Here is a 15,975-nt window from a genome sequence, read left to right as displayed (position 1 = left end):
AAAAATCATGATTTCCCCATGAGGGTAAGAACCATTAATTTCATGCCCTGACTTCCCTCACTTACAGCATCTTGGGAGTTGTTCTCCTAAGCACAGAGGGCTTTTGATTCCCATCTGCTAAATGAGCCAGTGAAAGTGAAACATGCCTACCCTCTGCAGAAGGGAATGTGGAGCGAAGACGACACTCTACCCACCCAGGAGGCCACGAGTGTGCAAGGAGAATTGCAATGAAGAGCTGAAGCCCAGGAAGCCAGGTGAAGGCACATGTTGAGGGATAGTCCCAGAGGAGAAAAACAGAGAAGGACTAGGCTGGTGAGACAAGGAAACACCCAAGCATCCAGTCCAATCTCAGTCATCATCAGGGATGTTGGTGGGTAGGAGCCCCACCCGGACCACCCTGCTCGTTCGGGTCCCTGGGTCCAAGATAAAAAGTAGAAGTACCTTGATAATAAATTATAGGGTGATATTCTGGAATCCCTTGAATGTGTCTTGCCATAGATTACACTGAATTAGGAACAAATTAAAAATGTGTTGAGAACGATCCCAGTGGATTAGACCATGCGTGCAACTTAAAGTGGCTGTAGGACTAGCGTGACCTAATTCATTAGAAAAAGAAAGCCTTTGAGAAAAGTTAAGATTGAACAAATATATTTTGGCTCCATTCTGTCAAGAAACAGCCCTGGTTTTTGCTTAAAAATATTTTTGTCTATTTCCATTCCAAAATTAAGTGTGCTGGGTCTTTTGATTCGAGCTAATTCTGGTATAGTTCATGAAGTCTTGCTTGTTAATGTCTTTTATTAGAGTTACTTTGAAAGGTGTTATAACATTATCAAGGACTTTTCTTTGTATTTATGATGTACTACTCATAGTGAGTAGAGGGAAAACACATTCCTTCTCCCCCCCCCAAAAAAAAATCCAAAAATCCAAATCGAAATTTCTGAAATTTTCATTTTTAAAAAGCAGCACAAATTATCAAATTAGATGCCTCATAATTTCATCATTAATATTTTTGCTATGTATTTAGGAGCATAAATGTTCATTATTGTACATTCAGATTGGAATTCAGAAATATTACAGATTTTCTCTACATCCCCACCAGTAAGTTTTATTTCCCAACAGAATGACTTTTTTTAAATACAATGATCTTTAGAGTCCCTTACTGCCAAGAACAGCCCCTGCCTTCGTGGAAAATATGGCTAGAAGAAGATACAGGTTCCAGCTAAATAAAATCATCACAGAAATAAATGTAAAATATTATCCCAAGGGGGCTACAAAGGAGAGGCACATGGTGCTGTAGGAGTGCATCAGAGCTGATCTGACTGGGAGGTTTCTCCACAAGAGGGACATTTAAGCTGAGATTTAAAGGATGTGTGGAGAAAGATAACTGTTAAGTGGCAAACTCGTGCTCCAGATAGAGCCGAACGTGCAAAGCCCTGTGATGGGAGAGAGAGGCACATGTGACAAACTAAGAGAACCAGTGTCGCTGCAGCACAAGGAATGGGCAAGGGTGGTGCCGGTATAATCCAAGAATGTCAGCAGAGATGACATAAGTGGACCAAATCAAAAGGTGTTTAAGAGATTGAACCCACGGTGCTTAGTAATGAAGACGGTCTCTATGGGAGGGAATAAGTGGAATAAAAGCAAGTCATCAAGGATACCTCCCGAGTTTTTCCCTTGGGTCATTAGATGGATTGTAAGGGTGGTGGTGATACTGTTCTTTGAAGTAAAGAAAACTTGATAATTAGGTCTATCGTTCTGGCGACAGTGAATTGGAAAGATGAGATCTATGAGTGCGGTTGTCATTCCCATGAGGATGAACAAGAGCAGTGTCAGGAGGGGAGGAGAAATGTTTAGAAGGCTGATGAATGACTGAATGAGAGGTTAAGGGCAGGGAAATTCAGGATGGCCTCTGGGTTCCTAATATTTGGATGACTAGGTGAATATGGGTTCCATTAATATAGATATGACTATATAAGGAAGAGAAATAGACTTAGGCAAAGGGGTGGGTAAGTGGAAGGATGGGGAGAAAGTAAGAGAACTGATAACATACCCAGTTTTGTACCTGCCAAGCCCGGTATGAGAGTTATTGATGTCTAGGAAGCAATCGTGTATCGTTTTCTTGAACTTAAGCGTTGCAGAAAAGCCCATCACCTCTTTACCAATTAAGTGTAAACTTGGCCGGTTACCTAAGGCTCCTGTGCTCAGATCATGCCTGCCCTTCAGGACCTCACCTATTCCAGGGGCTGCTCCTTTGAATTACACGTTCTTTGCTAAGTATACCCCCATTTTCCTCTTATTTAACCTTTTTAATTGAAGTATACTTTACATACAATAGCACATTATTTTCAGGTGTACATCATAGTGATCCCATATTTATATACATTTTGAAATGATACCGCAGTAAGTCACCATATGAAGTTGTTACAGTATTATTGACTGTGTTACCTATGCTGTATACGTTGTCTCCTCATGCCTTATTTATTTTCTAAGTGGAAGTTTGTTCCTCTTAATCCCCTTCACCAAACTATTTTACCCACCCCCTATTTTCCTCTCTAGCAATCACCAGTTTTCTGTTTTGTTTTGTTAGCTTGTGTTTTAGAATCCACATATAAGTGAAATCATATGGTATTTGTTTTTTTCTGTCTTATTTCACTTAGCATAATACCCTCTAGGTCCACCCATGTTGTTGCAAATGGCAGTATTTCATTCTTTTTATGGCTAGATGATGTTCTATTGTATATATATTTACCATGTCTTTTTGTTGAATCATTGTTGAAACAGAGCTGATGCATAACACCGTGTTAGTTTCAGGTGTACCGCATAGTGACTTGACATTTGCGTACGCTATGAAATGATCACCATGGTAAGTCTAGGAACCATCTGTCTCCATACAAAGTCGTTATAATATTACTGACCGTATTCCTTATACTGTGTACCATCTCCCCGAGACTTATTTTGTAACTGAAGATTTATACCTCTTACTTCCCTTCACGCATTTCTTTCCCCCTCTCTCCTCCCCCCTGGCAACCTTCTGTTTATTTCCCATATCTATGAGTCTGTTTTCATTTCGTTTTGCTTTATTTTTTAGATTTCACATATAAATGAGAATATAAGGTATTTGTTTTTTTCTCTGACATTTCACTTAATGTAATACCTTCTAGATCCATCCGTGTTCTCACAAATGTCAAGATTTTTTATGGCCGAGTAATATTCCACTGTGGAGGGGTGTGTGTGTATGTGTGTAAACTTCATCTTCTTTATCCATTCATCTATCCGTGGACACAAGTTGCTTCCATTTCTTGGCTACCATAAAGTGTTGCAGTGAACACTGGGGTGCATGTATCTTTTCAAGTTACTGTTTTCATTTTCTTTAGATAAATACATAGAAGTGGAATTGCTGAATGATATGGTAGTTCTAGTTTTAATTTTTTGAGGAATCTTCATATTTTATCCCATAATGGCTGCATCAATTTACATTCCTACCAGCAGTGCCCAAGGATTCCCTTTTCTCTACATCCTCAGCAACATTTTTTTTTTTTTTTTTTTTTTTTTTTTTTTTGCCATGCCCACAGCATGCGGAAGTTTCCAGGCCAGGGATCAATCCTGCACCACAGGAGCAAGCCAGCTGCTGCAGTGATACCACCAGATCCTTAACCCACTGCACCACAGAAGAAATCCAACATTTGGAGGGTTTTTGGGCTTTTTTATAATCACCATTCTGACAGGTGGAGGTGGTATCTCACTGTGGTTTTGTGTTGCATTTCCCTGATGATCAGTGAGTTGAGCATCTTTTCATATGCCTATTGGCCATCCGTACGTCTTCTTTGGAGAAATGTCTGTATGTCTTTTGCCCATTCTTTTTTCTTTTCTTTTCTTCTCCTTTTTTTTTTTTTTTTTTTTTTTTTTTTTTTTGTCTTTTTGCTATTTCTTGGGCCGCTCCCGCGGCATATGGAGGTTCCCAGGCTAGGGGTCAAATCAGAGCTGTAGCCGCTGGCCTACACCACAGCCACAGCAACACAAGATCCGAGCCGCGTCTACAACCTACGCCACAGCTCATGGCAACACCGGATCCTTAACCCACTGAGCTAGGCCAGGGATCAAACCCACAACCTCATGGTTCCTAGTCGGATTCGTTAACCACTGAGCCACAACGGGAACTCCTCTTTCGCCTATTCTTCAATCAAGTTGTTTGAGGTTTTTTGTGAGTTTTTTTGTTTTGTTTTGTTTTGTTTTTAGGGCTGCACCTGTGACATATGGAAGTTCCCAGGCCAGGGGTCAAATCAGAGCTGCAGCTGCCAGCCTACACCACAGCCACAGCAACATGGGATCCAAGCTGCATCTCTGATCTGCACCACAGCTTATGGGAACACTGGATCCTCAACCCACTGATCTAGATCAGAGATCGAACCCGCATCCTCATGGATTCTAGTTGGGTTTGTAACCCACTGAGCCACAACAGGAGCTCCCTGTTTGTGTTTTTTAAATATTAAGTTGTATAGGTTCTTTATGCATTCTGGATGTTAACCTCTTATTGGATATATGCTTTGCAAATATCTTCTCCCATTCAGTGGGTTGCCTTTTCATCTCATCGATGCTCTCCTTTGTTGTGCAAATGCTTTTTAGTTTGATGTAGTCCCATTTGTTTATTTTTGCTTTTGTTCCCCTTGTCTGAGGAGACAGGTCCAAAAAAATACTGCTAAAACCAATATCAAAGAGCTACTGCTTGTTTTCTTCTAGGAGGCTTACGCTTTCAGGTCTTATATTCAAGAATTTCTTTATCCATTTTGAATTTGTTTTTGTGTATGGTTTTAGATAGTGGTCCAGTTTCATTCTTTTGCATGTAGCCATCCAGTTTTGCCAACATCATGTATTGAAGAGAATATTTTTTCTCCATTGTATATTCTTGCTTCCTTGTCATAGATTAATTGACCATATATGGGTGAGTTTATTTCCTTTTATTTACCTTTGCAAATGCTATTTCTTTAGCAGGCAACTTCTCCCCTCACCACTTCTGCCTGTCACAGTTGAGGCTACTATTCAAGTTTTTTCCCAAATGCCAAAAGACCTTCTTGATCACCTTGTACTTATCCCCCTGTATCTTTTTATTGTACGTGGGTTTTTTTTTTTTTTTAAGCTTTACTGTGAAAGTTTGCAAACATACGCAAAAGGAGAGCATATAGTACTATGAGCTCCAGTGTACCCATCATCTAGCTTCTTCACCTATTATCAAGACTTGCCATGTTTATTTAATGTTTTCTCCTTTTTCTCTTGGCTAAAATCTTGTAAGGCAAATTCCAGACATGTCATTTTACCCTGCATGTTCTAGAATGTCTCTCAGAAAACGTGCACCCTGTCTCTCACAGCCACGGTGTCAATGTCGGACCTAAGGAAGCTACCCGTTATCTTTCAGTATCATCTAATACCTGCTTCATAATTAGATACCCCAGTTTTGCTCAAAAATACCATTTGAGGTTGGTTGGTTTGAATTAAGATCCAAACGAAGTCTGAATGTTATGTTTGGTCGGTACAGCTCTCGCGCCTTCTTCAGTCTAAAGCAGACCCCCCCTGACTTCCGGTCCACGCTATAGACTTCTCACAGAGGCCAAGCCGGCCGTCCTGTAGAACATCCCACATTCTGCATTTATCTGCTTGCTTCTTTGTGGTGTCACCGAACTTCTTCCTCTGGCCTGTGCTTTTCCTTTTGTTCTCTCGCTTGGACGCTTAAGACACTTGCTTTGCTCCTCTGCTTTTCGTCCTCATCACATACCTTCTATGATAGCATAAGCTCCTTAAAAGGTGAGACCACGGCTTACTCCACATTTTGCTTCCTGTATGATGTCTAACACGTTGTATGTGCTTTAAAAATATCATTCAGTTGAATTATCTAGAAAGAGTTTTGATCCCTCTTGGAAAAAGGCGAACTCAATGTGGAGATATTTATATTAGGAATGAAGTTGCCAGAGAAATCTCGATAATGTAGGTCACCGTTTCCTAATTTGCACTGAGAGAATTACAGCCTAACTGAAAATGGCATAGTCTTATATCTGAAGATGCTTCTAATTTGGAGCATAAACACTTGCAATTGGGAGTTATGAAACACTTAAGTGAAATCTCCAAGTCCCTTAAACACTGTCTCTAGGTCCATATAGAAGTGATTTCAGATATCAGCTGTATTGTGCATTCAGCATGAAAACTAGGTCACTAATCGTTTTTCGGATCAGAGAATTTAATTTTGCTTAGTAGTTCAGAAATCAAGCCGAAACACTGTAAAAACACTATCATGTGTACGCTTTGTTGTTGATAACTAACTGCAATCCAAGTTTTAATAACTGAAAGGGAGTGGAAGAAACTTCAAAAGGTTGCATGATAAATGTTTTTGACAATGTGTCAGCTGAACATTAAACAGGATCTTTGTAAATCCTCTCATTCTAAGTGGTTTAAACGGAAAGTTTTAAACTTCTTCCTTCATAAGTATTGGCTCCAGAGAGCACAGTATCCTAAGGTTAAAAAGGAAAAAGAAGAAAGACGCTTTATCTGGCGTGCATGAGGTCCATCCCCACTCCGAAGGGGCGTGCCGGAAGCAGGCGCACCTGCCGCTCTCCAGGCTTCAGCATTTTCTCTTTGACCATCCAGGAGTGTGCCAGCATCATATTGGAATGGCTCCTCTCTGACCTGATGAGACTAGGTAACAAAATTATAGAAAAAAACAAATGAATAAGTATAGCAGTGTAGTACTCTCCTGATACAGTTTTCCAGATTGTCTCGTAATGAAAATTCTCTTGGTCTTTACACGAATAACATGAGCTCTGGAACTGGGGTGGTGTTGGGGGGTGGGTTGGGAAGGCGGGTAGGGGGTGGGGGGAGGGTTCAGAGAGAAGACAGGAAAAACAAGGGAATTTTCTTCCCATGTTTATCAGTTCCCTAGGCCTGCCGTAACACATTACCGAAACCTGGGGCTTCAGACAGCAGCAGGTTGTTGTCCCACGGTCTGGAGGCCAGAAGTCTGAGGTCAAGGTGCTGGCAGGGCCTGCTCCCGCTCAGGGCTCCAGGGCAGAACCTCCCCTTGCCTCTTTTACCTTCTGCGGTTTCCCGGCAATCTTTGCTGTTCCTCAGCTCCGAGATGGATCGCTGTCTAATCTCTACGTCCATTGCCACATGGCCAGCCTCTCCCTGTGTGTCTCTTCTTATAAGGACACCTGTCATATTGGATTAAGGGCCCACTCTACTCCAGTATGACCTCATCTTAACTAATTATATCTACGACAACACTATTTCCAAATAAGGTCATGTTTTGAGGTTCTGGGGGTTAGGACTTAAACATATCTTTGGAGGGGGCGTGTAATTCAACCCATAACTTCTTTTTGACACATATTCTAATAGGCAAACCATTGACATCATTATTACTGTTGAATCTGTGACAGAGAAACTTTTTTTTTTCCTTCCTTCTTTTCATGTTTTCATTCATTACATTAAAGACTAAATGTATTAAAAGCAAGTTCTTGGGTCGCTGGAGGCTGTTGAAGGAAGGTAGCCCAGCGTAGGCAGAAGAACAGCGTTCCAGACTCGGTGAAGAAGAGGCAAAGCCCCTCTCCCTGGGAGGGGGGCAGTGCGGAGCTGGGCCTCTTGGTAGCGGAGGTGGGGGTGAGGGCAGAAGAGGGCTAGACGGTCAGGCAGCACCAGCACCGCTCTCTCCCTCCTCGGGGTGGAAGCCGACCAGGGCCATGTCCAATGTCCTGATGTTCCAGCCGGGCAGCCTCGGGCAACCTCTGGGACCCTTAGCAGCACCCCGTAAAGTGAGGCTCGTGCCCCAGAGGGTTATTGTGAAAAGGAAGTGGAGTAGTTGAAGCCCCGGCACAGTGCCCGACGTGGTCGACTCACCTGTTAACCGTGCAGGAGGGCGCGGGGCACAGGGCCTGACAGGGAGCAGCTGCCGTGTTCACTGTCAGTGAGGATGCTGAGCAGAGCAAGAGCCTCTGAGGGGCTCAGGGCCAGTGGAGGCATCGTGACCTTGATGGGCCAGGAGATGGTCAGGCATTCATGGTTTTAGAGATGGAGGGAGAATGACACTAAAAGATAGCTTCTGAGAAAAAAAATCTGTCTTCTGTGGTCTGCAGAACCACACAACTGGGGAAAGTGTGGAATCCTCGTGTGCAAAAAATGAGGACCTAGATAAGCATCCTGTCAAATAGAGCTGAAGAAATCTGGGCAACTATCTAGGGGTGAGAACTGAAAAAGAAAGGGCTCGCAGATGACTTTGAGATTTAAACCTGGGGACAGATTCAAACCTGGCCTTCTCTGGGTTGTTTGTCCTGTGGTCAGCATTGCCTACTGAGGTATAAACATTCCAAGTTCCTGCTGGAAATCTTGGAGCATCTGGTCTTCTTCTGCCTCTGCCGTGCCTTCCACGGACATACCCTCTCAACATAATCCGTTAGGTCATCTGATTTTGCTCCTGCATTCTCCCCTGTGTCCTCCAAAGTTTCGTTTACATTTCCAAAGGCACCAGTGGAAGTGAGTGCAGGAGTTCCCTTTGTGACTCAAGGGTTAAGAACCCAACTAGTATCCGTGAGGATGTGGGTTTGATCCCTGGCCTCGTTCAGTGGGTTAAGGATTCAGCATTTCCATGAGCTGCAGCATAGGTCATGGATGCGGCTCAGATCCCGTGCTGCTCTGGCTGTGGTGTAGGCCGGCAGCTGCAGCTCCAGATGACCGCCAGTCCAGAAACTTCCATATGCCACAAATGCAGGCTTAAAAGGGAAAAATAAAAATAACTATTTAACAGTAAAATAAAATAAAATAAATTTTAAAAAATAAACAACAGGGCTGCACACTTACAGGTGTTAACTCCCCGTTGTCACACACCCCCGTGTGAGACCCAAAGGAAACAATTTTCGCCACGATGATTGTGAAAAGTGAAACAAACATCCTCTTACTTGTGCATTTGGTAGGATTCATCGAATGTGCAAATATGCGTATTCCTATTTGCAGTCTTGAAATCCATTATGCACCATGAAAGATTAATGTTGAGATTTCTTTCCTATGCACATGTAGGTACTTTCTCATATATATGTTTTTGCAAGTGTCTTTTTGTGTTTTCATTGTTAGTGCGTAAGTCAATGGCATGGTGTAAAGTGACACTGCACCACACACAGTAAATCGCATGAGCTGTGCTGGTGCCACCTCGAAGGTGCCGTCACGGAGTAACGTGGTCCTGACACTTCATACCGAACACCATTGTAAGTCACGTGAGGAAGAATGCTTTCATCATCTTGAGCACCAGAATCGTGCACAAGAAATGGTTTTCTGCATCTGATCACTTTAAATTCATCTGGAATTTCACTTCTGTGCAATGAAGTTGGCTTTGGAGGTTGATGTCTGTCATGCATTCTGTTTGCTCGCCCCTTCTGAGTTGCTTTCTGAGAGCATTTCGGGACCCCTTCACCATGAGCGTCACGGAGAGGTTTTCGATGGTTTTGCATTTGGTTCTGCTGCTGCCCGTCCTTTAAGCTTATCGGGGGTCTCCTTCTTCCCCTTCAGCATCTACATTGTGCTCATGTTTTCCTGTCCCAGCTGGAGTGATTACATTGTCCGAATCCTGACTAGCATCGGGCGTTGCGGACGCTCCTGCCTTCACAGAGCCAGTACCTTTTCCTCCTCTCTCTGTTGAAAGAAAGGGTAGCAAAACCATCAGCGTGTAGCACTGGCTCTTCTTTTTGTGAGTACACTCTCCCTTCTGTAATCTGCAGAGGACTTCCAAATAAAGATGTGTATTGCCACACAGCAGAAGGGTTATTTTTTTTCTTTTGTAGCCATCTGACCAGTGATCGCTGGTTTACTGGTAGGAGAAACTTTACGAATACCTTAGGGATTTGACACCCTGTCTGGCCGGGCTGGATCAGCCAGTAGATAGGCATCAGCTGAAGGCAAGGGGGTCCACGCTGACTGGCAGGTGAGGATCAGAGTCACACCCACCAAAACCTCTCCAAACACAGCACATGCCTTCCGCGGTTCATACCTCTAGAGGACACTGATCCCAGGGAGTCATCCCATGAACCCTGGCGTAGTTGTAGGAGGGCTGGTTGTCCCCTCCTGGTGGCCGTTACACCCAACTGCCAAGTGTTAGGAGAGCCACGCCCCATCTCCCTGCTCCGGAGCAAGCAAGCACTCCGTAGTGAGTCATTTCATTCACCAGCCGTTTGACAGGTGGCTTGATCAGGCTCCTGTCAAACTCCGCCCTTGTCGGACCCCCAGCCACATCCAGCCAAGCGCCCGCGACACATTGGTGCACCAAGCCTTGTGAGACCCCAGCCTCGACCTGCGTGTCTCTCTCACTGTAGGACTCTTCTTGGTGATGGGTAACGTAAATCCCCCTCTCCTGTAAGCGTTGAACCCGCCCCGTCTACCTAGCCCCGCGCACCGTGCCCAGCTAGGCTGCTGAAGCAATACAGACACAACACAGTTAGTTATTGGACCCATAAAACATAATAGTATTTTTTATGTATTTATCCTATAAACCAAGTATAAATTAAACGCTGTGGATTATTTGAGTCCAGGGACATTTTTTAAGTGTGGACGTTTTTGATAGGACCAAGTATCAAGGACCTTTTGGCCTGGACCAGATGTCTCAGTGGATGTTTTGGACAGGACTGAATGTCCAGTAATTGTGACCAACCCCTTAGGATTTGAAAAGAGAAATGAGGACACTGATAGATGCATTCTCTCGAGAAAACAAGAAGGAACACCCCTTCAGACATTTGAGGGAGCAGACGAGGTCACACTCGGACGTTTTTATCTAGGGACAGAGTAAGAGGAAATATAGTTACGTAGTTTGAGGGGAAAGAAAATCTGGAGAAATTTTAGTGGAAATACCCAACTGTTTTAAATGAAAGGCAACTTGTTTTTTATATAGTTGGTTAATGTTACCAGTAACTACCCTTACCAGAGTGCCAACACTTTACAAAGTTTGAAAATATGGGCAGGGAGTTCTCTTGGGGTGCAGCAGGTTGCCACTGCAGAGGCTCTGGTGCGGGTTTGATCGCTGGCCCAGGAATTTCCACATGCCATGGGCGCAGCCAAAAAAATAAAAATATGGATGGGGTGTTACCCTTGGGAAGCTCATAGTCTAAAAGGGGGGGGGGGGAGGTCAGATTAATTCACAATACAAAGAGGTGTGTACATTCGTTCTCACAGGGGCCATCCTGACTTACTGAGAAATATGACTTCAGTTTTAATAAAGGAGAATGTCCCTGTTTGTGGAGGGGGATTGGAATGATGCTGCAGGCTCTAGGGATTGCACGTGCGAACCATTAGGCTTGTAAGAAAATAAACATTTAAACGAATGACTTGGGGTGCCTGCTCTTCCCGGGGCTCGCACGGAAGATGGTGGTCTCTGAGGTTCTGCAGAGACCGAATCAAGAGTATGTGGTTATCACACTGGCCAAATGAGGAAATGCCTCTCTGATCCTAAACATCCTAGCTGGGGTTCTTGAACTTGACCCCAGATCTCTACCCACCCCCCACCCCCAGATAAGAACTCGTTCACAAGTGAAGCTGTCTGGGGTGACAGAGGGAGGGAAATGTGCTCTGAATTTCCTGCGTAGAGATATACTGGCCACTTTCAGAGGAAACGTGGGTAATGTCAGGACAGTCTGTGTGTGACTAGGGAAACATTAATGAGGTGTGTTAGGAGATTCCAGCTTCCTTAGATCATCAAAGTCTTGGAATAACATGATTTCTTTTCCTGGAACCTCTGTTAAGACCAGGAAGCACTAACTTTCTTAAAAGTGCAGTTTTAAGACTTTTAAAAGGAAATTGTTTAGCATTTTTAAAAGACTGAAAAGAGGTGACAGAGAGAAGAAAAGAGAAAAAGTGAAAACGTTCGTATTCTTTGTCGAAAATGCTACTCTTGTGTTTTATATGGGCCACAGTACTTTTGCCTTTTATGTTGAACCAGTAGCCTAATAAGTACTGTAACCAAAGCTCATAGCAAAGGGCCATTTCTCCTTCATGCAGTTTGTTGCAACAACTAAAAAGCTTCTACCTGAAAGGAATGTTGCCTGATGTGAGGAGTAACATATGTGTTGGGTTAACCCCCCTCCCAAAGAGCTCCTTTTCTTCATACCAGTATCACATGAGGCTGAATTATGAGTGTTAAAAAAAAAGGAAAAAGGCACTTGCATGGAATGTGAAAAAAAATAGGAAAGTGAATGCAAGCCGTAAAAAAAAAAAAAAAAAAGTGATACCATTGTGTTGTGGATACATGAGTGGCCTGGCAGCAACTGGTGCTGGTTGTCTGTAGGTATGTGGTGAGAGCCCCTTCTCCATCCCTGTGGAATCACTAATAAAACGCTCTTCGGGTGTGTTATTCATTCTGAGTAATTCTAAAGAAGTCACTTTAAAAAAAATCTTGACGGGCATCTCAGTTGAGGACTTGCTGCTTTTGTTAGTAGATTTAGCCTATTTAAAAATAAATAAATAAAAAAGAAGCCGTGATGGCCGGTGTAAATAGTGAGACCACCCAGTAAAAATGTCAGTCTCTGCTATTGTGTCATCTTCCCCAGCCCCAGATTTATTGCCTTAGAGGGAAAGGATTGGGTCTTCTCACTGGATCCCGGTTGTTGAAGATGCGATTTTTTAAAAATAAGTCTAGGAGTTCCCTCTGCGGCACAATGGGTTAAGAATCCAGCACTGCCCCAGCTGTGACGTAAGTTGCAGCTGTGGCTTGGATTCGATCCCTGAACTGGCAACTTCCATATTCCACGGGTGTGGCCATGAGTTTAAAAAATTAATAAATAAAAAATAAGCCTATAAGTATGACACACCAAATAATGAGATTGTATTGTTTTCTTTTCCCTTAACTTTGGGTTAGCAGTATTAGAAAGAAAAACATTTGCTGTTTGTGTGTCAGTTTACCTGTCAAAGAAAACCTACTCATCAGAAGGATTGTCAGCATCAGTTGTAACTGAATTGAGTTGATGCTCCCTAAACAAATGTAAGCAGGGAGTTCCCCTTGTGGCTCAGTGGGTTAAAAACCTGACATAGTGTCTGTGAGGATGAGGGTTTGATCCTTGCTCTCGTTCAGTGTTTAAAAAACAAAAAAAACAAACAAATGTAGGCATTATTTAAAAGGCAGTTAACGAAACAAAGGCAGTTAACGGTTTAAATGAGAGTTTTCCTCATTTCCCTTTTGTAATGTGTGTCTCTTCACAGATCAGGTGTCATTTCTGTTTGATCAGCAAGCCAATCGGTGGAAGATGGTTTATATTAAGATGTTATAATCTTAACAGATATTTTATGCCTCAAACTTTTAAATCATATTACGTGTTGTCAATGGAAGATATTTTATGCCTCAAACTTTTAAATCATATTACGTGTTGTCAATGGAAGAAAAGCCTGGAATTTTACAGTATGTAAATTATATCTCGATAAAAATAGAAATAACCAGGAATTCTCTGGGGGTACCGCAGGTTAAGGATCCGATATTGTCACTGCTGTGGTTCAGGGTTCGGCCCTGGCCCCCAAATTTCCACATGCTTCGGGTGCAGCCAAAAAGAAAGAGGAAGAAAAAAAAGCCTTCCCTTTTCAGTTATCATCTCCTTAGGTCAAAATACAAACAGCCCACTCCCTGCTTCCTTCACTTTATGTCAAAAATATACATGGGGAAATCCTTCTGCATCCCTCCTACTTACTGAAGGACAAATGAATCATCTGTTTTCTCTGAAGCGAAATAGTAAATTCAAACCTGATGAAAGGAAGGATATGATGACTTCATGTTTTTTAAGTAGGAAAAGCTTTCAAAATTCTTTTTTACTCTTTATTATGGAAACTTTCAAGCATTCACAAAAGCAGGGAGACCAGTGTACAGAACCCCCATCCACCCGCCACCCAGCTTCACCAGTTTCCAGCTGCCTTCTGGGCTGACTTCTTGGCAGCATCTTCAGTGCAAATCCTTCGCCTTGTTTCTTATCCAGCTCGTCGGCGGGCGGAGCTCACCCCTGCAGGGGCCCTTTTGCGTCTCCCCCAGCTGCTTCCTTGACTCTTGACCACAGACTTAACCAAAAGTCCCCAAAAGCAATGACTTTGAGGACCCGTTTTAGATTTATTTAGGAGAAAAACTTAGCCCACTGTCGTTTTGCTTACGTAAGCTTTAATCCAGTCCTTTTAAATAAAAGACCACTGTCACCTTCGAGGTCCCCCCTTCCCAGAGAACACATCCGCTGGGCCAGAACTCAAGAAAGCAGCCCTTTATCCTCCACCCCTCCAGGTAGGGCAGGCCTAGAAAAATGTCCTCGTCCACCGTGTGATGGTCTGTGACAAAGCCAGAGCCCAGCGTGCGCCCAAGACTTGGTGACACAGAATGAGGCAGAACGAAAGTGTGAAACGCACCGAATCTCCAGCCAGCGAGAGCTGGTGTGACGACCCAGCAAGCGGGAAGGCCCAGTCCCGCCTTCGCCGAACAGAGTGCGGCCGAGCCCGGGCTTCTGCGTTCAGGCTGCCGCCAGGTTTCCAGAACTAGTGGCTCGGGAGAAAGCTGGCTTTTATGCTCTTGATTCTGTTTGACTGGCAAGTGGATTAGCCCACATTTCTCACCACCGAGTATTGGGGAAAAGGTGGGAAAGGGGGAGTTTGAGTTCCTGTTCTCTGGTGAGAACTTGGGGTACGGACATCCTGGGTCTTGAGCAGAAGACCAACCTGCGTGCTCAGCATCCTGGGGGAGGTCAGGGAGGCGGCCTCCGGACCGGCCAAAGGGACGCCACCCCACCCCCCACCCCGGACGAGGGCCTGGCTGAGAGTTGGGCCAAAGGCAAGGTCAGAAGTCTCTAGAAAGACTTGTGGTCCTACTCCAGTCCTAAATTTGAAAGCCTCTCCATCACACCTTCTGTACTGGGAACACCGATTGTCATCTTCTCTTTCATTACAGCACAGTATTTCTCCTTTCCAATGAAGTTTTCTTCATTAAATAGCTTTTTAACCGCTTTATCTTTTAAATGAACTTTCGTTTGTCCGTTACTGAAAGGCACGCATCTGCCATCATTTCATGTTGGTTTAGTTGACTCAGAACTACAGCAGACACTTTGGTTTTTAGTGAAAGGCCACATAATTCCTTAATGAATGTCTTTAGCAGTTGAGTAGCTGGCTTTGAATCGTGTTTATAAATTTTGTGTAAATAGCATTGACTGCGATCCTCTCTTTTCCCCCCAGAGGAACAGCAAAGCTCTAGTCACTGGCACTGTCACAGGTGCCATTCAGTGGGCGCACTGACTCCCATGGCCTCTCCTCACCCTGTAATGTTCATGAACGTGTAAAATCTTTTACACTTTAATTTCATATCGCAAACAAATCAAATGATCCTATAACTGGCTCCCTTTTAAAGAGTATGCCCTTGGAGTTCCCGTCATGGCGCAGTGGTTAACGAATCCGACTAGGAATCACGAGGTTGCGTGTTCAAGCCCTGGCCTTGCTCAGTGGGTTAAGGATCCAGCGTTGCCGTGAGCTGTGGTGTAGGTCACAGACGCGGCTCAGATCTGGCATTGCTGTGGCTGTGGCTGTGGCTGTGGCCGGCAGCTGCAGCTCTGCTGAGACCCCTAGCCTGGGGACCTCCATATGTGGGAGCGGCCCTAGAAAAGCCCAAAAAAAAAAAAAAAAAAATAGTATGCCCTCATTGTGCTTGCAGAGCTGGTTATGTCATTTACATTTTTCTCCTGGAAAATGTCATTTTTTTGTTCAAGATCCACGCAAAGTGCTCTGAGAATCAGCAGAGTGTAGCCTGCCCCAGCAAGCCACTTACATGGCTTCGAAAGGCAGCTTTAATTGGGAAATGAGAACTGCCTTTGAGGAACGATACAGGTCAGCACAGCAGAACTAAGGGACGAGGACGACTCGCGCAGAATAAACAGTTCAGCTGTTCCATTTGGATTTTGTTTCAGATTTTGACCCAATGTTGGACATTCCATTCTTTAATTATCTTGGGCTTTT

The 15,975-nt window shown here is 43.8% G+C and overlaps 1 protein-coding gene across 8 annotated transcripts in view; it reads left to right on the top strand.

Moving 5' to 3' along the window:
• Nucleotides 1-15,975, top strand: part of CEP112 (centrosomal protein 112) — a 475,548-nt gene that overhangs the window by 353,680 nt on the left and 105,893 nt on the right. The window contains exon 24 of one of the 8 annotated variants that reach the window (XM_021066731.1): nt 68-376. The exons of the other annotated variants lie outside the window; for them this stretch is intronic. Coding sequence (XP_020922390.1) covers nt 68-121 — 54 coding nt within the window. The 3' untranslated portion in view covers nt 122-376. Of the gene's footprint in view, nt 1-67; nt 377-15,975 lie in introns of those variants that run through there. 8 annotated transcript variants of the gene reach the window in all.

This window comes from Sus scrofa, chromosome 12, assembly GCF_000003025.6.
Source record: "Sus scrofa isolate TJ Tabasco breed Duroc chromosome 12, Sscrofa11.1, whole genome shotgun sequence".
NCBI lineage: Eukaryota > Metazoa > Chordata > Mammalia > Artiodactyla > Suidae > Sus > Sus scrofa.
Note: the sequence above shows the minus strand (reverse complement) of the source record. Positions and strands in the feature narration are given on the sequence as shown.